The sequence below is a fragment of the Gracilinanus agilis genome, chromosome 3 (assembly GCF_016433145.1).
Source record: "Gracilinanus agilis isolate LMUSP501 chromosome 3, AgileGrace, whole genome shotgun sequence".
Classification (NCBI taxonomy): Eukaryota; Metazoa; Chordata; class Mammalia; order Didelphimorphia; family Didelphidae; genus Gracilinanus; species Gracilinanus agilis.
Genome location: NC_058132.1, coordinates 361,638,960 through 361,663,637, shown reverse-complemented (window position 1 = coordinate 361,663,637; position 24,678 = coordinate 361,638,960). Strand labels below are relative to the sequence as shown.

Genomic DNA, 24,678 nt, shown 5'->3' with positions numbered 1-24,678 from the left:
TGTGGGCAATCTAAAGGGAAAAAATTAAGCCTTTCCAATAAAGAACCAGATACAGGAGGGATGGAATTAAATAGCATGAAATATCTGATTTCCCAAGACCTAGAGAACAAGAATGTATCTGTCTATATTACTGATCTGAAATAGAATTGATTATGAGAATGAGTGTGTGTGTGTGTGTGTGTGTGTGTGTGAGACAGACAGACAGACAGACAGACACACACACACACACACACACACACACACACACACACACAGAAGGAGGGAGAAAGAGAAGTCTTCTGGGGAAAGAGCTTTGAAATTCAAATGGAACCATTAGAAATAGGAGCTTTCTCTCTGAGTCATGGAATATAAAAGCTTTTATTAGCTTATAGGGAAAAGCATTTACCCTGAAACTGGTCCAGTACAAACTCTGGTCGTCCTAGGTACTACCATAGTACAATCTTAAATGGAAAATAGTATGTGAAAAAAACCAGAATGGCAAATGAAATATGATGGATAGTAGTGAGGGAGAAAATTGTGGTGTATTACATATTTCTTTTTCATAGCAACACATATTTTTCCTTCAGAATCAAAATGCTAATTTTTTTCAGAATATTCATTGTTCCAACCTTTTTCTCTTCCAGCCTCCCACACCCCTCTTTTTCTCTTCACCCTCTTTGTTGAGGACCCTGCCTCATATATGCTTCACAAAAAAAATTATCCATTTGACCAGAGCTCTCTTTCCCCTTACTCCTCATCTCACATCATTGTGGTGTCATCTACTACCTCCTCCTTCCCTTTAGTTGTGACCATGAAGTTACTTTTCAGTTTGTTGAAGACAGTACCTCCAAAAGGATTCTTGATCTCATTTTTCCTTCCATTCATCTTTTCTAGCAGATTATCCCCAACATCATGCCCATTCTCTGATGTTCAATCTCTTCCTGTCTGCTGGCTCTTTCCTTACTTCCCCCAGATAAACTGAGTTCTCCCCTAGTTTTTAAACATTCTTACTAGATTTTACCATACCCATTGTTATGGGGGTGCAGATGGAGAACCCCTGGGTTTAGGAAGGAAACCTTTCTCAAGAATGAGAGGACTCCAAACTTAACAGTAAAAAGATTTATTAGTAAGATAGGATTAATGGCCAGCAAGACAGCATGAGTGGAACAAACCTGGAAAGGTTGCCCTCCAAGACATGGCACAGCAGCATGAGTGGAGCAACTATCGGGGTTGCTCCCCTAGTGCCCCAGTTCAGGGATTTTTATATTCTTTACAGGAGTGTAAACCTGATTTCTTGGCACTCAGGAATTCAGTGGGTTGGGGGTCTGCCTGAGATCCTCAGGGCTTAGGCTATCAAGGTGTGGCCCACTCTTTGTCTATCTCAACCTAAAGGAAGTCCAAGGATAATGGTCTTTGCCTAGAGAGTCATAAGGACAGGAAGGGGGAAGGGAATTTCCCTATTCAGGGCCTGCCTGAGTTAAGAGGCCTGGGGTCCCTGCCATCTCTGCACAATGCCCATGTCACCATCACCTATCTTTATCTTCTCCTCAACTCAGACTAATTGACTAGAAAAGCCATCACCACTAGCTGCTTCCATTTCTGCTCTTTTTTCATTCTTTTCTGAACTCTGCAATCTGGCTGCTGACCTAATTAAACCAACTGCTAAACTAAATCAAAAGTTTAGATTTAGATTTGAACCTATGACCTCCCATCTCTAGACCTGGCTCTCAATCCAGTTGAGCTACTTAGCTGCCCCAGTCTATTTTTGATCCTCATTCTCCATGATCCCTTTGTAGCATTTGTCACCTCTGACCATCTTGTCCTCCTGGATGTAGTCTCCTTCCTAAATTTTCACATCTTCTTTCTCTTGATTCTCTTCCTACTTGTTTATCTTTAATCTGTCACATTCCATCTCCTGTTATCATTCCTGCAAATGTTCTCTCCCTTCCTCTGATCCTTAGAATCATTAGCTTTCTTTAAGGCTTAGTTCCTACCTTCCCAGAACCCCACATGATGATGCCTTCTCCCCTAAGGATACCTTTCAGCTACTATTTATTTACTTGGTATGTTTTAAGTTATATATGTTGGCTCCCCAGTTAAAATGTAAAATGTAAACTTCTTGAGGGCAGACACCACTTTTGCTTTTCTTGGTGTTCCTAAGTCCTTAACATAATTCCTGAAATATAGAGAATGCTTTAAAAAAAATCCAGCTTGTTCTTTGATTTATTCCTTTAACAAGCATTTGTTAAGGTTTATGTATGAGGCACTAAATATACCCAGTATAAGGGAAACCTGGGAAGAAGTTAGACCTTCCCAGTAAACAAACCACTGTGATAATGGTTCATTCTTTATACCTCATGTCCCTAATAAGGATCCCATAACACTTGATTAATAAATCCTATAGGTTCTGTTAAAGGAATTATGATTACATTTTGGAAGAAGTAAAGGTACATATTCATGACTTGATGTGTGTATCATGTAATTAGGAGCCCCCCAAATCATACCTTTTGTATGTAACTTAGAGATGGTTCTCCTCATTTCCCAATTGGAAAAGTAAGCTATTGGGATGGATTTCAGCATGCTAAATAGCCACGGTCCTCAACCGATTCTCTACTGGACTCCATATGTTTTTTCTGAAAAATAGGGCATTTTTGAATGCTATCATAAACTATGAGGCATATAGATTATTGCCTGACCTAATAATTCCTTTCATACGCTTCTTGAATCTACATCATTGGTCGCCAATATATTCTATTGTCGGCTTATTCATTTAGCAACAATTCTAGCCCTTGTCATTGTTCAGTCATTTAGTTGTGTTAGACTTTTCAGGATCCCAAGAACAGTAGCATGCCAAAGTTATCCGGGTAGTGTTCTAGGCAGTGATACTAGAGTGTTTACCATTTCTTTCTCCAGTGGATCAAGGCAAACAGAGGTTAAGTGGTTTGCCCAAGGTCACCCAACCAGTAAGTGCCTGAGACAGAATTAAACTCTGGTCTTTCTGACTCCAGACCCAGCTCGCTATCCACTGAAACACCTAAATGCCAATCTTAGCTCCATTGTTGTCATTTCAGTTGTGTTTTAACTCCTAATGATTCCATTTGGATTTTTCTTGGTAGAGATACTAAAGTGGTTTGGTATTTCTTTCTCCTGCTCATTTTACATATAAGGAAACTGAGGCAAATAAAGTTAAGTCACGCAGCTTGTAAGAGTCTGAGGCCAGATTTGAACTGAAGTCTTCCTGACTCCAGGCCCAGCATTCTATTCACTGTGCCACCTAGCTTCCTATTCTAGCTCTTAATTCTATGTGTCTGTATCAGTTTAGTTATTAAGTATGTATTCATTGCTGCTCATCAGGTGGATGGCAATAATGCTCGCTTCTGCAAAATACTTTGTGTGTAATTTTCTCACTTGGTCCTAATTCTGTAAAATAAACATGATGAATATTATTAGTCTCATTTTAAAGATGAGGAAACCAAAGTTCATAGAGAGTAAATGAGATCATATTACTCAAATGTCAGATGCAGGATTCAAACTTGGATCTCCCCTGACTACAGATCTACTAGCCATTTTTAACTATTATGGTATACTGCTACAATTTAAGAAAATAGAAAGTGTAAAGTAACTTGTTTCTTCAATTTGTATCCACTTTTCCTCTGTCATTTCCTCCATTTGTTTAATATGGCATTGGTTTCATTCAATATTAATGGCAAAAAGGATTTCCAGTAACTTATTTCAGTGGTGAAGTAGAACTAGCAGGAGCCAAAGAACTCTCATTTTTTTTTTTTTTTGCCTTCTTAAAATGACATCATTCTTATTATGTTGGAGAACCATAATCTAAGTCTGGTATCCAATGTGTGACTTTAGCATAGAAGACCTTCAGATCATTTCCTTCTCAATAAGATAAAAATGAAAATGGAATAATTTGTCTTTTAAGATAGAATACCTACAGAGGCTCCTAGCACATTACAGGACACAAGGAAGGCAAAGCTAAAAGCTTTTTCTTAAGCAGGGTGTATATTGTGTATGTCTCATGCCCAGCAGCACTCAGCATATGGCATTCTGCTATTATGAGTAATCCAGAAGAAGTAAAATGGACCATCTCCAAATTAAGGAAAATCACACATATTATAGGATAAGCTTTCTCAGCAAAGTGGAGTATGATATTCATGTGACTATGTTTTCTGGTTCTTCCAAATAATTTTGTAAGACTATAAATTATTTTAGTGAACAATTATAATTTATTGTCTAATATTTTAGCATAATCTCAACAGCTTTATGAAGTACCTTGTTAAGAAGTAAAGAAGATATAAAGTTCAATAAATTAACATATAAGGATATTCCAGCATTATTTTATAATTTGAACCAACAACCTCGTCTTTTTTTAGAAAGTAAACATTCAGTCTCCTTAATCTCTGGGGGAACAGCTGCACAAGTATCACTCTTTAGTTGCCTAAAAGCACCAAATTAAACTTTCACTTTCTACTCAATTCATTTTTTTTTTACCCTCCTTGATATTTTCATTTAGAAACAGGAGATTTTAGTATTTGCTGAAACCACTACTGTAGCACTTAAATTCTTGACTTAACATTTCATTAAGGAGGGATTTCTTTTTTAAAGAAAAAAATGAGCAGCTTTGTTTTATCAAATCAATCAAATGCCCCATGTCTGTGGGTACACATCTGTGACTGCCTTCCATTGTTGGTTTATTTCTTAACCACCTAATCATTCTGCGGTCTGCCTTGCCCTTTAAACAATCTCTTATGATTCACCCCCACCCCCACCCCTTTCTTCCCAGTAGTACTGGTTCAGAATTATTTTTCCCTTTGCCTTTAAGCTACCTACAAAATAGTTGCTACAAATTGATTCATAACTTCTGTGGCAAATAATAGCAAAAGAAATTGTTTTGGATCTCAGTTTTGGTAAAAGAATGCATATAATGTGACTAATCTCTCACTTACCCACTCAATTTTGTCCAGAAATTCCTTATAAGGAATTTTACTTTGAGATATTTGTAGAATTATATGTTATCTCAGGTTACTTCATATATATGTGTGTGTATATGTACTTCATTTGTTTTCATGAGAGTTTTGTTGATTTCTATATTTCAGTTGTCTTTTCTGTTGCCTTTCATTTGCTTTATGGTTCCAGTTCCATGTGCGTCTTCTTCCCAGATGAAATGTCTTGTAAGAGTATAGGGAAGAAGTTTGGGAACTGTAGAGTTATTTTTTTCCCATGGTGTGTTTGTTCTTTTCAGATGTAACCCAGAGAGCATGAGTTTCCATTTTCCTTGGTAATATTTGACTATCTGTTTCTATGCAAATCACTTATCCCTGTTTGCCTCAGTTTCCTCATCTATGAAATGAGCTGGTGAAGGAAATAGCAAACCACTCCAGTCTCTTTGCCAAAAAAACCCCAAATGTTGTCATGAAGAATCAGTCAGGACTGAAATGATATAATTATTTTTCTTGTTTCTATTTTTGTATGCATTTGTTTTCCAAAAATTATTTTTAAAATAAAAAGATTTAAAAATAGAAACCTAGAATGCAAGTTTAATTTTAAACCCCTAAAATGTAATTTTAGCAAGGACCCAAAAGCCCAATACGTTTAAATACACTTGAGCTTTCTTTTTAAAGAGGATTTGAGCAAAGTCTACTAGATTAATGGGACCTCTTTTGAAAAGTCTTCTCTGTTCTTTTAGTTTACATCAGTGGTTCCCAAACTTTTTTGGCCCACCGCCCCCTTTCCAGAAAAAAATATATTCTTAGCCCCCTGGAAATTGATTTTTTTTTTTATTTTAATAGCAATTAATAGGAAACATAAATGCACCTGTGGCCATCACTATTTCCCTCGATTGCTGAAGCAACCACCAGGGGGCGGTGGCAACCACTTTGGGAATCACTGGTCTACATGGTTCTTTGTTACCTTCCCTAATTTCACTTGGTTGACAGAATTAACAGTTCTCTGTTTCTCAGGCTACTTGGAAGATTGATAGGGACAGGTATGCTTTTGTTCTAAAGAATTTCTTCAGTAAAGAGGTCCCTCATCTGAACTTGTGAGGAGAAAAGGAAAAGGAAGGGATTTCCCCCCCTGCATTTTGCTACCTTTAATGTCATCCATTCACTCAAAAATATGTATTGAGTGCTTACCATTTACTAGGCACTGAATGCATATCAAGATGAAAGACAGAAATATAGCTCCTGACCTCAGAGAACCTAGAGTCTGATAGGAGAGCTTTAGTATTTGACAGATAAATATAATACAGACTATGATAATGCAGAAGATCTAAAGTTCTATGCGATTTCAGAGAAAGGAGAATACCATAAACAGTTTTGATACTGAGGAAAGTGGCATATTTGTTCAGTGGATGATATCGCTGTTTTAGAGATCACATTATTTTCCCACAAATAACTTTAAAGCCTTTGTCCTCGTGGCAGGCAATACTCCCTAACCATATGCCCCTGAACAAGCCCAATTGCCTAGCCCTTGAAACAAATACTTAATATTGATTCTAAGACAGAAAATAAAGGTTATTTTTTTTAATCTTGGTCAAATGTAATTTGTGGCTTTACTGGACTTTTCTTTACAGCATGTTCATCATCTTTACATGTTTTAGAGGATAATATTTTTGGCAACATAGTATTCTGCATATATAAATCAATTGAGTTTTTGTGAAAAGGTTTGTTTCTAAAATATTTTATTTTTCTTAATTGGTTTAACATGTTAATTGTTTTTTTTTTTAATAGATCCTACGCAAATGGGAGGCCTGAGCATGCTGCTTTTGGCTGGGGAACATGCTCTGACTGCACAAGAGGTAAGAAATGTTCATCTCCCTCTACTCCCATGTCTTGGAAAGGTAAAACCTAACTCTGAGAAAATTGATGCATGCATGCAGGGTATACCTCATAGGCACTATGGGGCCCTGTATTTCTACTCCCTCTCAAGCTAATGAACAGACTTTATGTATAATTATTCTTATTAAAATGTTGGCCTGAACAGTTTTTCAATAAGAAAAAAAAATAGGTGACAAATCATTGTAATAGGCTACACATACAATTGAATTAAGCAGCTGCAGAGTTTTGGACTCCTTATGGCAAGGTATTAAAAATAATGTACAGGTAATTGGCACTTACTGTTGTTGCCTTCTGTGTCTTGAACTGCAGGTGCACTGAGTCCTAGGATTCATTTAACTCTACTGAAAAGACTCTGTCCCTTTGCATTACTTTAATTCTGAGTTCTTAGAATGCAGAAGATGGGGGAGGGAGACAAAATTAAGAGAAGGGACTTCTCTGTTAGTTTCTTAACTCAATTTTATTTTAAAACCCTGATGAAAATTTTAGGAACCTAGAGGTTAGAAATTTATTGACTATTCCTTGAAAAAAAAAAAGAAAATGTTTTATGGTCTTGAAATTTTTATCATATTCCTTTATTGTTTGCATTCATTTTGATGCTATAAGATACTGGACTCCCCCCTTCCAAACAATCATTTTTTGTTTTCTTTTGGGGGGCGAGGTAATATTTATATTGGGGATTGAGAGAGGTGCCAAAACTTGACTCAGTATATAGGCAATCCCTGCTTTCACTTACCTACCCTTTTGATGTTATCTAATAAACATGTACCTACTTTCCTTCAATTTTATGTCTTAGTTAATGAGCTTTTCTTTGGGGTAAATACATTTCTTGGGGATGACAAACATGCAGATGAGAGCCAGGATATCGGCCTACTAATGTATGGTTGCCATCTATTTGTGAAATAGGTTACTTGCAGACAAGTCATAAGCTAAGCCTGTTGGAGAGAAGTGTTCAGGTTGCTTTTACAAGATTCTTGAGTTTTCTAGGAATGAATCACTCTATGATAACAGACACCACTGTAATTACTTTAAATTTAGGCTAACCCTAGAGTTTTACAAATAAAGCAGCTGAGGTCCAGAAAGTCCAGGGTCACAGAGGTTGTAACTCATCAGAGTCTATAATTGAAACTTCACACTCATTTCAGATTCAGTAATTGTCCACTATTCCATATTGCTTTGTTACAGTGGAGTCTTATTTTTCACAAGTTTTCTGCATTAAATCCAACTTTTAAAACAGCAGCTAACTTTTATGTAAACTTTTAAGGTTTGCAAAGCATTTTACCTACAGTGTGGCACATAGTGTGGCTTAATAAATATTTACTGATGGTTTTTCTTGATTCTCACTGTAGGAAATAGTTTTGTTCTTAATTTTAGGAAATTATGGCTCAAAGAGGTTGTTATTTGCTATTGATGGTCACAGAGCTAGCAAGTACCAGAGATGGACTTCACATCCAGATTTCTCCTGACTCCTGATTCTAGTGCTTTCTATAATACCTCATTGTTATATTATCTGTTGTATAATAAAGGACTTATAAATAGCTAAAAAAGTCAGTCAACAAAGAAAGAAATTTGTTTTGTTTTGAGTTCTGTTATTACCTACCAGTTTCTTTATTTCTGTTTTGTTCAAAGATGAACAGTAATATCAGCAACTTCTGAAATCTTATGATCAAATCTGATGACTAGTCTAATCCTTTCTGTCAAGGGAGAAAAGTTGGAGAATTCTCCTATGCTAAAGAAACCAAACAAGCTTTATGTCTTGAAGGAATGGATAGTATAAAAAGAAAAAATTATAAAGAGGGGATAATTGGACATACCTAGGGACTTTTCAACAATATGAGTTGTTGTAATTAGTTTTGCATGATTTCACACGTAATTGATTTATTTGATAAATATGTATATATATATATACATAAATATATAAAATATATTTATTACGTGTATAGGTGCTAGGATGTCTCTTCCCTCTCTTTCTTATCATGTAAAATTAGATTTGTCAGTGATCTTGGAAATAATGGTTAGAGCAACAGAACTGGAGTCAGAAAGACTCATTTTCATGAATTCAAATCTAGCCTCTGAACCTGGGCAAGTCACTTGACCCAGTTTAACTCAGTTTCCTCATCTATAAAATGAGCTGGAGAAGGAATGGCAAACTACTCCAGTAGCTTTGCCAAGAAATCCTCAAATGGATTAGGAAGAGTTGGACATTACTGAGAAATAGCTCAACCACAACAATGCCTTCATTTTACATAAAAGGAAATTTAGGCCTAGAAAATAGAATCTAAAGTCACACAGTTTAATAAATTGCAGAACTAACTTGAGCTCAGATCTTCTGACTACTTATTTCCCTTGTTTGTCCCATTGGAATCCAATAGAGATATTCAGGACATTGTTGAAAGTAGTCTATATCAACGGTGCTTAAATTCAAATAGAAATGGCAGTCACCAAACCATATATAAAGATCACTATAGGCTGCAAATTGACTTAGAAAAATTACATATTGACATTGTCTGTGCTCTATTTTTTTCAAAATATTAAACATTTCGCATTTATATTTTAACCTGTTTCAAGTATATTTCAGGGGGTTGTGGGCTCAGATTTGACATCTCTGAGATTATATTAAAATAGTATTGTTGGGAAGCCCCCCATGAAAAATTTTGAACAAAGGTGTTGCCAGCTCTTTTAATTTTTGAACAAGCCACCTGACAAGTTTACCTTTACAATAATTTCATTTCACTGTGTTGAGAAGACATTCAATATCCTGTGAATGGCCTTCTGCAAGATTTTGTAGAAAATACATAGAAAGTGGCCTTGACCCTTTAGGGAATGATAAAATGAGAATAGTTGTTGATGAAGACAACTTAAATACGGAATGAGTACATGCCAACATCTGCTGTGAATGACTATATAATAAAGTAGAGTGATAAAAGTAAGGGAGAAGCAGCCTGTTACACTTGGAGTCAGGAAGAGCTGGAATTAAATACTACCTTAGTTACTCTCTGACCCTATTTCTTCATTTTTACTAGAAAAAAATATTATCTGTAAGTATTTACTTTTTGGATTGTTACAGGTCCCAAATATGATGATGCATGTTGAGTGCTTTGTAAAGTTTAAAATGCTTTATAAATGTTAGTGATTTTCATTGTTTAGAATCATACCTTTGGAGTTTAAAGGGCCAATAAAAGGCAATCTACTTCAATCTCCAGAGGTCTTGAGTGTCAAGAGTCAGGATTTATTTATGTATTTATTTTTTAAACCCTTCCCTTCCCTCTTGGAATCAATACTGTGTATTGGTTTTAAGGCAGAATCGAGGTAAGGGCTAGGCAATGGGGGTTAAGTGACTTGGCCAAGGGAGGGGTCACAGAGCTAGGAAATGTCTGAGCCCAGAATTAAACCTAGGACTAGCTCTCAATCCACTGAGCCACCCAGCTGCCCCCAGAGATAGGATTTAAAACCAGGTCCTCTAACTCCAAAGCCAGTGGTCTTTCCAGAGTACCACAAATATTCTGGCAAAGGTACCAGGAGCGGTTAACATCAACATTGCTGAGAACTGGTTGAATATGAAATTTTTTAAAATTACTGTTTTTTTAACACTCTTAAAAAATTTTTTTTAATCACAAATTTTCTTCCTCTCTGTGGCCCCTCCCACATCCATTGAGAAGGCAAGCAATATATCAATTAGATGTGAAATCATACAAACCTAATTTGTGTATTAGCTGTGCTGTGAAGGAAAGAAAGAAGATAGATAAAAGGAAAAAAATGATACTTCAGTTCATAGTAAAAATTCATCAGTTCTTCCTCTGGAGAAAGAATATGTGATTTTAAAAATTATGTACAAATATGTATGTAAATATTGTACATACAAAATATGTAAAAAATTTTAAATTAAATTAAAATGTTTAGTAGAATTTATCCCTAGGTATAATAACTCCTTTTCCTCCATACCACAGAAGGCATCACCTTGATGAAAAGATATGCAGATATAAATTTTGTCTTTCATGTTTCTGTTTATCAATTCTTTCTCTGGAGGCGGACATTCACAAGCTATTCTTCAAATATTAATTTTGTAGCTGTATGTAATGTTCCCTTGGTTCTACTCATTTTACTGTCCATTATTTTGTGTAGGTCTTTCCCAAGTTTTTAAAGAATTTAACCCTCTAATCATTTCTTACGGTGCAGTAGCATTCCATCACAATCATATGCTACAATTGTTCAGCCATTTCTCAGTTGATAGATATCCCTTCAATTTCCAGTTTTTTGATACTACAAAGAGAACTACTGTAAATATTTTGAAACATATAGGTTCTTTTCCTTTTTTTCATCATCTGCTTGGGCAATGGACCCAGCGATATTATTTTGGGGTCTAAGAGTATACACACTTCTATAACTCTGGACATAATTTCAAATTGCTCTCCAAAATGTTTGAATCAGTTTATAGTTCTATCAATCACTGTATTAATGTTCCTATTTTTCCATATCCCCTCTAACATTTGTCATTTTGCCCCTTTATCATTTTAGTTACTCTTATAAGTGTGAGATGATAGCTCAGATTTGTTTTGATTTACATTCCTCTAAGTAGTGATTTAAAGCATTTTTTCATATATCTACATATAGCTTTGATTTCTTTATCCAAAAACCGTTCATATCTTTTGCCTATTTATCAATTTGGGATAACTCTTTTGCTTATAAACTTAACAAAGTTCTCTATTTATTTTAGATATGAGACCTTTCTCTGAGAAATTGCCCATAAAATCCCCCCCACACACACAACTTTTTGCTTTCCTTCTAATTTTGGTTACACTAGTTTTATTTATACCAAAACTTTTAAATTTATTATTCTCAAAATTATCTATTTTTACATGATACAGTGCTCTCTATCTCTTGTTTGTTCATCAGTTCCTCTCTTATCCATAGATCTAATAGGCAATGTATTCACAGTTCTTCTAATTTGCTTATATATTTCCTTTTATGTCTAGGTCATATGTTCATTTTGATTTTAATGAATGATGTAAGATATTGGTCTATACTTTGAGTCTTGCATTTTTGAAAACTCAAAAATTCCTACTACTATTTTTCATGTAGCAAAACAGATAATAAGGAAAATTTTTTATTTTTCTCTTTCCTCCTTTCTTCCCCGCCACTCCCCAAACACAAATTCCACACCATTGGTGGGAAAAGGAACCAGTGTGGCCAAGGTAAATTATGCTTTTATGGCTGTGGTTGATTTGAACCCTTCTCAACCTCCATTGATGCCATTAATATTAATATTCCTCAATCATTCCCATTCTAGCACCAACTCATTTGCTGATCCCTATCACACAATTCAAGGATTCTGTGCAGCTTAGATTCACTCTACTTTGCTCCCACCCGCTGGCCATTGATGGTATTGTCTTCTTATAGAATCTGCAGAACTGCTCAGTTAGGACCTTTGCTACTCTCTTCTGCCATCTGCTGGTCTTCTGCTGAATTTCAATGGTTTTGTAGCCTCTCCTAGGAAAGAATGGGAACATCTCTTCTTGTGAGTTAGACCCAGAACTATATGCGGTCAGTTAGTAGAAGCACTCAAACTTGGATTAAATATATCTTTTGAATTACTTTTCTCCTGCCTCAGATGCTATTCAGTTCAGTAGTGTGTGGAAATACCTTTCAACTGAAGATCATCTTGGAAGCTTTGTTTATTCAATAAAATTATTGATCTCCTTCATCAAAGACTCACAGTAGTAACGCTGTTGTTCAAAAGTTATTCCTGCGACTAACCTCCTTGATCTTAACCTTAACCATAGAGACTTTCCAAAGAGATTGCCATTATAATAAACATTTATATGGGCAAAGGACAAGATTATATATACACGTGTGTGTGTATGTATATATATATATATATATCAATCATGGTACTGAAAATACTCTGTGGGGTTGAATGGCTGCTAGAAAGCAAATTAATAAAAGTCTTTGTAGAATAAATTATCAAGATTGTTGTGTTTCCTGCATCTGGTCAAAAACTTTCATAAGCTCTAGAAAAATATTACCATGAGGTTAGTGTGAAACATGACCATAAAACAACTTTCCAAATCTTTGGGGTTTGATTTTATTTCACTCCTTTTTCTTTGTACCAACCAGAGTGGAAATATGTCCTTAGTTGAATGTAGTGTATCAGATTTCTGTCATTCTTTATAGTTGTCTGTTCAGTCGTTTCTGTTGTGTCTGGCTCTTTGTGACTCCACTTGGGGTTTTCTTGGCAAAGATGCCATTTCCTTCTCTAGATCATTTTACAGATGAGGAAACTGAGACAAAAGGGGCTAAGTAAGTTTTCCAAGGTCGTTCAGCTATTAATGTCTTAAGCCAGATTTGAAGTCAGAAAGATGAGTCTTTATGATTTCATGCTTATGACTTCTATCCACTGCCCACTTGGCTGCTTCTGTCATGTAACTTTTCCCGGCCCTAGTGTTGAATCACATTCACATGTTAGTATAACTGTTCAGCAATTATTTTTGCTTATTTATTAAAGTTTAGATTATTTCAGATTATCATTTCTTTGGGTGCCTAAGAGAATATTATTTGGAACACTATTAGAAAACAAAATTATTGCCTCCAAAGATTTTACAGGTCAAGTAATATGAGATTAATAGAAATATAGAAAACAAAAGAACATATAGATAAAAAAGATAAGAGGATATATAGTTGTGGTATAGTGGCTAAAGTTCTTGAGTCATATCTGGTTTCAAGTCTTGCAAAACTCTTGTAATTTATCAGTTTGGGGCCAATCTCTTAAGCACTCTGAAACATATATAAAATAAAAATAAGTGTTTATAGGAATCAAATAAGGGAATAGATATGAAAAGACTTTATTAGTTATCAAACATTATAGATGTGGGCCAAATATCATGTTAGTGGACAAGGGTAGGTGGGTTTCTAGCACATGGAACAATTTAAAGTTCTGAAACAAGATTTTCAATACCAGTCCTGAATTTTGTCCCTCAGTACTGTAATGCATTCCCTCCTTATGTCAGCCTTTTAAAATCCCTGGCTTCCTACAGGGATAAACTGACATGTCACCACCAACTTGTTTCTTAGACTCCTTAACCCATTTGCTAGATTGCTCCTTTCCAAAAACTGTTTAGTGGCTGGAATGAGTACTGAAATCAAGAAGACCTGAGTTCAGGTCCTGCCTTTGACATGGCTGTGTGACTTTGGACAAGTCACTTAAGAGTGTTCTGGGTGACTTTCTAAGCCTGTTAAGTTGCAGAGAACATGCTCATATACAAAAAGTTTCTCACTGAATTTTCTATACTAATGAAATCACAAGTTTAGCCCCTCTCCTATATTTTGTTTTTGTATTCTTGTGTATTTGTTCTCTCTTCCTCCCTCCCTCCCTGCCCACTGTGTAATAAGCTCATTGAAGACAAGAACTGCTCCATTTTTTTATAGAGTAATTTCTGGTGTTCATTAAGGGCTTAAATATTTGTGGATGTTGTATTAATAGATTATTATCAGGGTTAGATTGAACTGTAATAGCAAATAAGTAAGGATGCTTTTAAAGCCATCTTTTCATATTTGGTGTTACAAGTTCAGTTTGTTGTGATCTAATCATTTTCAGTCATATCTTGATTCTTCATGACCCTATTTGGGATTTTCTTGGCAAAGATACTGGAGTGGCTTACCATTTCTTTCTCCAGCTCATTTTGAAACTGAGATAAATAAGGGTTAAGTGATTTGCCTGGAATCACACAGTGAATAAATGTCTGAGGCCAGATTTGAACTCAGAAAGATGAGTCTTCTTGACTCCAAATGTGGCACTATATTACCATGCTGCCCAAGTTAAAGGCTCAAAGAGCCAAAATTCCCAAATGGAGTCAGTATGTTAGGAGCTTCATTATCAGACACATGTGAAATTGTACCCTACTGGTTAGAACACTGAACTGGACTAAAGAAGATCAAGTTTCTTTCCTTCATCCAGCAGATTTAGCACAACTTGCCAGGGATTTCATTATTGTTCTTTTCCCCTCTACTTGTAAAATGGAACTAATAATCATACCTGTCTACCACCTAACTCCCAGGGTTATTGTATAGATTAATTAGATAAAGTCTGTGAAGCATTTTTAACTCCAGAGAAAGGCATTCTTGTAAGCACACAGTATTATTATTATCGTCATAAGTTATTCTTGGCATTTTGGGGCTGTACCTAGGAGATTAAATTGTATCAGCTACTACTCCCATAGGTGGTAATATACTTTATCTGCAGCTGTAGAACACTAAAGAAAATTGTCCCTCAAGCCTATAGATCTAGAGCTTGAAGAGACTGTAAATATATCCTTGTCCTTTGAAAATATCCAATAAATTATTTTTACAGTTTAGTATCATTGCCACCAAATGTCCAGTAATTACTAAGGGAGGAGCTAAATATTGTCAACCAAAAACCATTAGTGCAAAGTAAAACTTTAGCAGCTCAGATGAGTTACCACAGTTATTAGTAATTTGAAAATTCATATTGTATTGAAGTTGAAAACCGAAGGAACTGGTTCCCTTGGTTTTATATCTTGTGTGTATATTTATGCCTGCATATTAACAAATCTCTAATATGATTTCTGTAGTCTCAAAGTGACTTCCTTAATCATCTACCTGTAAAGGAAAAATCAGAAAGTCATTTTATAGGTCCTTCCCAATTTAAAATTAAAACATTAAGTGCCAGGGGGCAGCTGGGTAGCTCGGTGGATTGAGAGTCAGGCCCAGAGACGGGAGGTCCTAGGCTCAAATCCGGGCTCAGACACTTCCTAGCTGTGTGACCCTGGGCAAGTCACTTGACCCCCGTTGCCCACCCTTACCACTCTTCCACCAAGGAGCCAATACATAGAAGTTAAGGGTTTAAAAAAACATTAAGTGCCAGTGTATTTCTTATATAATATTGTGATATGAGTACTTTTTTGGGGAAAGGGCAAGTAAGATCTATGATTTTGTGTAAAGGACTCAGCTGACAAAACACTTTCTACTAAAATAGATGAACAAACATGGAAGTCCTATAAAATAGCCCCAGAGTACTAATCAATTAAGGGAGTTGACCAGAGCCCCACAGCCAATGTGTCTAAGGTGGAACTTGAGGCAAATAAGTTTTCCAATTTTACCAGCTCTCTATAATCTCATCCAACCTATTTTCCTAAACAATAAAAAATGGTTTTCTCTATGAACCCTCTCTAATAATGCCAGACAATCTTACTGTTTGGGGTAAGATTGATAAAACCTATGATAAGAACTAATGGTCAGTCCCTATTGCCCAATACCCATCCTTCAAATTTTCTGATAAGCCCATGCTTATCAGTGAAAATTAAAGGGGGAAATGAAAGGGGAAAAAAATGATGGAAGGAAATAAGTACCTGTTAATCTCCTACTCTTTGTCAGGCATTGTGTTAATCATTTCACAAATATTATCTCATTTGATCTTTAAGACAACTTAGTAGGTAGGAGCTATTATTACCTCCATTTTACAGTTGAGGAAACTGTGACAGGGCTTAAATGATCTGAGTAGAGTCACATAGGGAATTAGTAGTTGGCTTTGAACTCAGGTCTTCCTTCCTGACTCCAGAACTCTACCCACTGTTCCATTTAGCTGCTTCTAGACACTATACAACTTTTTTTTTTATCCTAACATGTGGCAGATATTTGCCATGAGGGATATATTCTGGTATGAGTAGGTTTTGTGGCTTCATCCAACCCATTATCAGATGAGATAATATTTTGTAAAGTACTCAGTACAGTGCCTGGCATATAGTAGGTACTTAGTAAATGCTTATTTCCTTCTCCCCCCTAAAATTGACCAATTAAAGCCCCAGACTGATAAATGAATAGATCGGTGGTTTGCAAAGTGAAATGTTGGTGATTTTTCAGAACTATGGAATGAATAGATCATTGAATTTTCAAAAGTTAAAAAGTGGAGTTTGTTAGCATTTTTTAAAAAATAAATTAATAAATGAATGATGGTAGAATCATTTTACACATTCAATTTAAAAATTTTTAAATGTAGATTTAGGAAAAGTGGTAAATGTTTTCTCATTAATTGGCCTATTTTCTGGCATTTATGATGGCACTGGAGACAACTTAATTTTTACATACACTAGTCCTCTTAGTATAGTTTTATGTTAGGTTTTATCAAAGCTTTACTCTTCTAGACTGAGTCAAAGGCTTATTTTAATTTAAAAACAAACAAACAGGTGTTATTTTTTCTTACTAATTAAAAAGCTTTGTGGAGAATCATTTTATTTTCTTTCTACCATGGTATAATCACCAGTTTTGACAGTGTGAGTACAGGTGACCTTTCTCCCCCTTAGCAATCACTAAACTCTGTCATTCAATGGAAATCTGTCATCTGCACAATTAGTTAGGAACTGCAAATCCAAACACAGAATGACTGGGAATCCCTGTTTATTTAACACCTGTTAACAGAAGCCCATAATGAGAGATCCCCCTTTCAAATTCTCAGTTGATAAGTTGTTTATACTATAATTGAGACCCTAGCCTGAATAGTTCAGTGCAATTGTTGGGCATAAATGTGTAGCAGTTTTTTTTTTTTTACTGCAGAAGTGCTGGTAGTTGCAGATTCTTGACTACTGATGAGTCCTACAAGGTAGACACCAAGATAGCTACAGCTAGAGGGGGGATGAGAGGACCGATCAACCAGGCACTTGCCATTGTGGACACCCTACAGTACATTTCATAAAGATGGGCTAAGTTGTATTTATGCTGAATTTAGTTGATCTTCCTGATCAAGGCTCTGTTTAACTGCAAACCAGATTGAAAGAGTGGCCATAGGTCACCATTTTTACCTAAAAAAAAGTTTGTTTTTTAATTCTTGACTTCCATTTATATCAATGTATACAGATGTCCCAGAATATGCCAGGCATCACTGAATGATCTTTGTTTCAATTTTTTTTTTGGTCTTTGTTTTCTGTAAAAATAAAAAGGGACAGGACTAGGTGGTCCTTAAGGTTCTTAAAAGTAAGCATGGAATATATATAAGTATGTATATTTATATTGTATTTATCTGTCTAGCACTCTCTGTCTCTCTCTCTCTCTCTAACTCTATATTAGAGCTACCCATACTACATTTCTCTAATGAGCTTGAACTATACTGGGCTTTCCCCTCACTTTTTTTCCCTACATATATACATGTATATATATATTTTTTTTAATTTGGATTTTTAATTTTAGTAACAAATTTCACATAAGTTTTCCAAAGTTACAGGATTCATGTTGTCTCCCTCCCCTCTTCTCTGCCCCCTCCCAGAGCTGAAAAGCAATTCATTCTGGGTTATACATGTATTATCACACAGAACATATTTCCATATTATTCATTTTTGTAAGTGTGTAATCTTAAAGAACCAAAACCCCAAAACATATACCCAACGAAACAAGAGAGAAGTCATATATTTTCATGTGCATTTCTACTCCGGCAGTTCTTTCTCTGGAGGGTGGATAGCATTCTTTTTCATGAGTTCCTCAAAATTGTCTTGGATTATTATATTGCTGTTAGTAGCAAAGTCTATCACATTTGATTGTTCTACAATATTGCAGTTACTATGTATGTGTTCTCTGGGTTCTTCTCGTTTCACTCTGCATCAGTCCATGTAGATCTTTCCAGTTCTTTCTAAAATCATCCTGTTCATCATTTCTTATAGCACAATAGTATTTCATCACCATCATATACCACAATTTGTTCACCCATTCCCCAGCTAAGGGACATTCCTTTAGTTTCCAGTTCTTTGCCATCCACAAAAAGAGCAGCTATAAATATTTTTGTACCAAGCGATCCCTTCCCATTTTTAAAAAATCTCTTTGGGATACACACCTAGTTGTGGTATTGCTGGATCAAAGGGTATGCATTCTTTTATAGCCTCTTTGGGCACAATTCCAAATCACTCTCCAGAATGGTTAGATCAGTTCACAACTTCACCAGCAATATGTACCAATTTTGCCACATCCCCTCCAACATTTATCATTTTCCTTTACTATCATATTGGACAATTTGATAGGTGTGAGGAGGTACCTCAATGTTATTTTAATTTGCATTTCTCTAATCAAGAGTGATTTAGAACATTTTTTCATATGATTATTGGTAGCTTTTATTTCTTCATCTGAAAACTGCCTTTGACAGTTTGTCAATTGGGAATGACTTAGATTCTTTTAGATTTGATTTAGTTCTTTATATATTTGAGAAATTAGACCTTTATCAGAGAAATTTGTTATTAAAATTTTTCCCAGTTTGCTGTTTCCATTCTAATCTTGGTTACATTGGGTTTATTTATACAAAAACTTTTTAAATTTCATATAATCAAAATTATTCATTTTACTTCTTGTAATGTTCTCTATCTCTTATTTGGTCATAAATTCTCCCCTTTTCCATAGGTCTGACATGTAAACTATTCTATGTTCCCCTAATTTACTTATAATATCACTCTTTATGTTTAATTTCCCTCACTTTTAAATGTATTCTTTCATCTTGCTTTGACAGTATCCAAAGAGAAAGACAGAGTTGTATTGTTAAGGAAACTGAAGCACAGAGAGCTTAAGTGATTTTGTTTAATGCAGTTCTTATTTAACCTGGGATCCCTGAAAATAGTTTTTTAAAAATGTCGTGATAACGGCATTTTGATATTTTTTCCTTTTAAAAGTATTATTTTTGATAAGGAAGTCCATAAATTTTACCAATATGCCAAAGGGATTCATGATACAGAAAAAAGTTAAGAGCCTCTGGTTGTAACCATACTGTTAACATACAGCATAATTGCCACTGGTTTCATGTCCCATTAGCCTAGCAGACTCAAATTAAATAAACACTAGGAACCAGGAATGGTGGCACACACCTACACTTCCTGTTAATAGAGGGAGCTTCAGCTTGGTGATTTCTTGAGCTTGAGAGTTCTAAGCTCAGGCTAAAACTGATAAGACATCTTCAGTAAAATTGGCACCCGTATGATAAACCTCAGAAGCAAGGGGCCACTAGGCTGCCTAAGGTTTTGTGAACTAGAACAGTTTAGAATAGGTCAAACTTCTGAGTAATCAACAAGACAGGGAACCCCCAGTCCCTCTCACTTCCCCCCTTTTTATATGTGTGTAAACACACAGATACAGACTCAGACGTGTATTTAACAAAAGGAAACTTCACATAAAATAATTTAATAAAATTCTTGGTCCCCAGCACATCTGTTGTGTTTAGTAAAGTCAGGGCATGGTGCCAACCAGAGGACTTCCTATTTTTTACTTTTAAAAATAAGAACTCTCAACTACATTGGAGTATGAGGCTTAGGTTCCCTGGGTAGACAAATAGTATTCTCATTTGTATCAAGAGCACAACTGTCAGATAGCCAAGTGAAACATTTTAACAGGCTGGTCTCATTTGAATTTAATTTAGATTTAATTAGTGTGGCTTCAGTATTAGTCATTCAAAAAATTTTTGGAAGGTTTAACATGGATATGAAATGCTTTCCTCTAATTCACCTGTGTTAATTCTCAAATCTGTTTCAAAAGCTTCATTTAACATCCATTGACTGTCATGCTGAATGTAAATTAAATACTCACTAGAGCCCTCTAATATATGATGATACCTGGCAAAAGCTATGAATGGTGGAAGGAAAGGAAAGGGCTGGGTTAAACCAGATAAGAATCAAATCATGTGCATATTTATAGCAACTCTACTATTTTATGTCCTAGTATTTGGGGTTTCCTACAGTCCCTTTCACCTTATCACTTGGAGAATTCTGTACCCTTGTATTTCATAGAATGATGATGAGGACATGTTGATAGGAGTGGAGATAATTGTGAATTTTTAAATTGCTTAGAAATGGATCTCCAGGGGACATACTGACTTAGAAAATGTCAAATTAACATCTGCGTTGTATTGTTGTTTTTTAATTGATTTTTGATAAACACTTCCCAATTACATTTTAATTTGCTTCCTACCTTGCTAGTGAATTTTGCAGGTTGCTCTTGTGACCTGCCAAATGAGTTGTGGACTTCTGGACTAAAGGATCACCTAGTTCCATTCAATTCAGGTCAAATCTTATGATTCTAAGAATTGTATTTTAGTAATCTCCCACAGATTCATGACAGTAACAGAAATTATATAGCAGACCAAACAATCTGCTAAGAAAACCCCAAATTAAAAAGAGGTGGACATGACTGAAATGAGTGAACAACCACAACAAATTTCGGATTCCTAGTACTGTGCCTCACCTACTGCTTGATTTTTAAGTAAATAGGTACTTAATATTTGTTAACATGATTTTGGTTTAGTTTGAATATTTATTATGTTTGAGTCTTTATGTTTTAGTTTGGGTCTTTACTACTTTATTATGCATGTTTTTCATGTTAAAATTGCTTAACTTAAGAGTTTGGGTTATCTTGTTGCCATTTCTCATTTTCAGAGTCTATTGTCCCACTTTATTAGGAATTATAGCCAGTTTGAATGGTCAAGTGGCAAGAGGAGGTATTCTAACTTTATTCACGGAAACAATTCCTTTCTAAAAATTCCCATTAGTCTTTTGTGATGTCTTTCTCAGGCATATAGCAACACCTAGTGGCTTTAATGAGTTACTACTTGAAACACTTTCTGGAAAATAGAACTTTTTTTCCTTTTATTCTTGACTTTCATTTGTTTGGTACTTTTTTGTTTACTCTTTCTATTAAGAAACAATTTTCTTTGATAGAGATTTTTTTCCTTTTTTATAGTTAAAAAAAAAAAAACAAACAAACTTTCCCTAAGACCAGAATATTGAACTCCAGGCTATTATTGGTTGTTATTTGGGGAGGGGAGGTGGGGAGTTATAGGGAGTATAGCTGTCTTGTAAAAGTTCCTTTTGGATATAAACATAAAGACAAAGAAATCATTAAAATACTTTAAATGCATTACATAGCAGCAGCAACAAGAGTGTTAAAGTGTTTTTGCTTTAATAGCTTTCCAGAAAAGGTAGATCTTGTGTAGTCATAGGAAGGTCAGTGGATTAAGATTCTGCCAAACCTCAGTTGGTAGAGCATCATTCAGAGATGAAGGTCCTTCATGGAAAATATTCTTTCTCTATAGCTTTCTCTAGACTGGCATGTTAAATCCAGGAGGTCTTAGATAATGGAATTTTAATTTATCAAAAAGAACTTCTAGATGAAGTCAGTCATGATACAGTAATGATGGGCTTTGAATAGTCATCTTCAAAAATTAATATAGATCTATTTCATGGTTTGTGCGTGTATGTATGTGTCACATGAACATGTGTAAATATTATTATTAGGGAATGAACTAATCTACCCTAAGTGATTTTTCTAGATGATTGAATGCTTTGTTCCTTTAAGTGCCCAATTTTAAAAATTAGCTATTTTTGAAGGAAAGTTTTCCAAAATGTATTGGATTTTACTAGATGATGGTGAATACAATTTAAACTTTTCTTTTGAAAAATTCTCAAATTTATTTATTTATTTATTTATTTGTTACATTAAAATTCCCAGGTATGCCTTCCCCCCCATCAGAGAAGGCATTATTTGCCAGATCGATGCCTCTATAAAACTATGTGTTGCTTCTTTCTGTTTGTCAGTTCTTTGCCTGGAGGTGGATAAGACATTCTTCTAACTATACACACACACACACACACACACACACTGTCTCTCTCTCTCTGTCTCTCTGTCTCTCTCTCTGTTCTACTTGTCTCACTCTTGGTAATTTCATGTCTTTCCATTTTAAAAAGAAAAAATTGACCTGCTTATCATTTCTTACAGCACAGTAGTACTCTATTACGATCATATTCCACAACTTGTGTATCTGTTTCCCAGTTGAGTACCCCCTCAATTTCCAGTTCTTTGCCACCACAAAGAGAGTTGCTATAAATATTTAGAACATTTAGAATATTTAGGTTTATTTCCTTTTTACCTGATCACCTTAGGAAATAAACCTAATAGTGGTATTGCTGAGTCAAAAGTTATTCACAGTTTTATAAGTCTTTGGGCATGATTCCAGATTGTTCTCTAGAATTGTTGGATCAGTTCTCAGTTCCAGCAGCAGTATATTAAATGTCAATTTTAACCTTTTCTTCATGAATCAGGGTAGTCACTCCACATATCAAATATAATGCTGCAGTTCTATGATTCCCCCTGTGTTAATGCACTTCATTGTTTTGTTTGTCCCTACAATAAAGGTCCTTAGACTATATGCTATATGTTTTGAGTTCAGTCTGCCGCCCCCCACCCCCCCAATATTTTCCCTCTTTTTTTCTCTCAGCTTCCATTCTTATTGCTTTCGGTATACCTGACTGTAATTGTTCCCTAATCTACTTTTCCACTTTGCTGCATCTCATCTGCTCAGAACAGGAAACGAGAGATAGTAGAATCCTAGAATTAGAAAATTACAGAACTGAAAGGGACTCTAGAAATCATTTAGTCCAAACTATCATTTTAAAGATGAGGAAATTAAGGCTCAGAGAAACTTGCCCAGAGTAATAACTAGAACCCAGGTCTCCTAAATTCCAGTACATGCTAAGGGCTCCATTCACTGTGCCATAGGAGAATTAGATTTACAAGATCGGTATTTGGGTTCTGAGTGAAAACCAGAAGATTCTATGAAGAGTTAAGTGTTCACATTCTATGGCATATTTTGGTTTCCTAGAGGATTTCCCCACTTATTTCCTGACGCTCAGCTATGTTTCAGAAACTTTGAGGTGTTACTTTTGCTCCTGTTTCTCATTCACTGCCTCAGTTTGCTTATTGGTCAATCTTTCTATCTCCCTTTCCAGGAATTACTTAGTTCAACTGACATAATCTGTCCAAAGGTTTAAAAAATCCTAGATATTTAAGAAAAAATAAAGAATCTCAGAGGTTCAGAGGTGTGGTATTAATTTAGATATTTGTCTCTCCACAGTTATACATGTGTAAGTTTTTGTAATATCCTTATGTTATTTTTAAATTTTAAAACATTAAACTTGGGTGATGGGTATAAAAAATCCATAAGTGCTATTAAAAATAAATTTAATATTCTCATTTTCTATGAATTTTGATTCTCCTCTCTTAAGAAGAGTTAGCTTTTGTTTCTATAGCAGCCATTTTTTTGTTTAACAAAAGACAAAAAGTGCTTTTTGTTTCTGTTCAGTCACTTTCAATTTTGTCTGACTCATGACCCTGTTTGAAGTTTTACTAAGTAGTTTGCCATTTCCTTCTGCATCTCATTTTACAGATAGTGAGGCTAAAGCCAATAGGGGTTAAGTGACTTGCCCAGGGTCACATAGCTAGTAAGTGTCTGGGACTACATTTGAATTCAGGAAGATTAGTCTTTCTGATTCCAGGTTCAGCAGCCTATCAACTGCAACACCTAGCTACCCTTAATTGTCCTAAACTTTAATTAATTTACTTTAAAGTAATTTTTAAAAATTAAAAAAAAAATCAGTTTGTCATCTTTTCAGTTTAAGTTTAGTATAGCTTAAAATTGTGAAAAGACTTTTATAAGGAACCTATATTTTGTTATTTGTACTTAAACTTGCTTCTGAATTGCGGGAGGGAGAGGGAATGGGAGAGGGAGAGAGAGAGGGGGGGGAAAGGGAGGGAGAGAGAGAGAGAGAGAGAGAGAAAGAGAGAGAGAGAGAGAGAGAGAGAGAGAGAGAGAGAGAGAGAGAGAGAGCATAAAAATAAGTAGACACATATAAAATACATACAGAAATGATGGCTCCTGGCAGAGAGTTACTCAGAGCATACAGAATGAGACATACATTTTTTGGACATAGCCAATGTGAGAATTTGTTTTGCTTGAATATGCATATTTATAACAAGGGGGTTTTAAATTCTTTTTCTTTTCCCAATGGAGAGGAGTGGGAGTGGTAGATTTGGGAGGGAGAAAAAA

General features: G+C 35.3%; 1 protein-coding gene across 1 annotated transcript in view; it reads left to right on the top strand.

Moving 5' to 3' along the window:
- BBX (BBX high mobility group box domain containing) overlaps positions 1-24,678 on the top strand; it is a 242,479-nt gene that overhangs the window by 103,689 nt on the left and 114,112 nt on the right. The window contains exon 5 of the mRNA XM_044670112.1: positions 6,723-6,790. Within this exon, the coding sequence (XP_044526047.1) occupies positions 6,723-6,790 (68 nt within the window). The remainder of the gene's footprint in view (positions 1-6,722; positions 6,791-24,678) is intronic.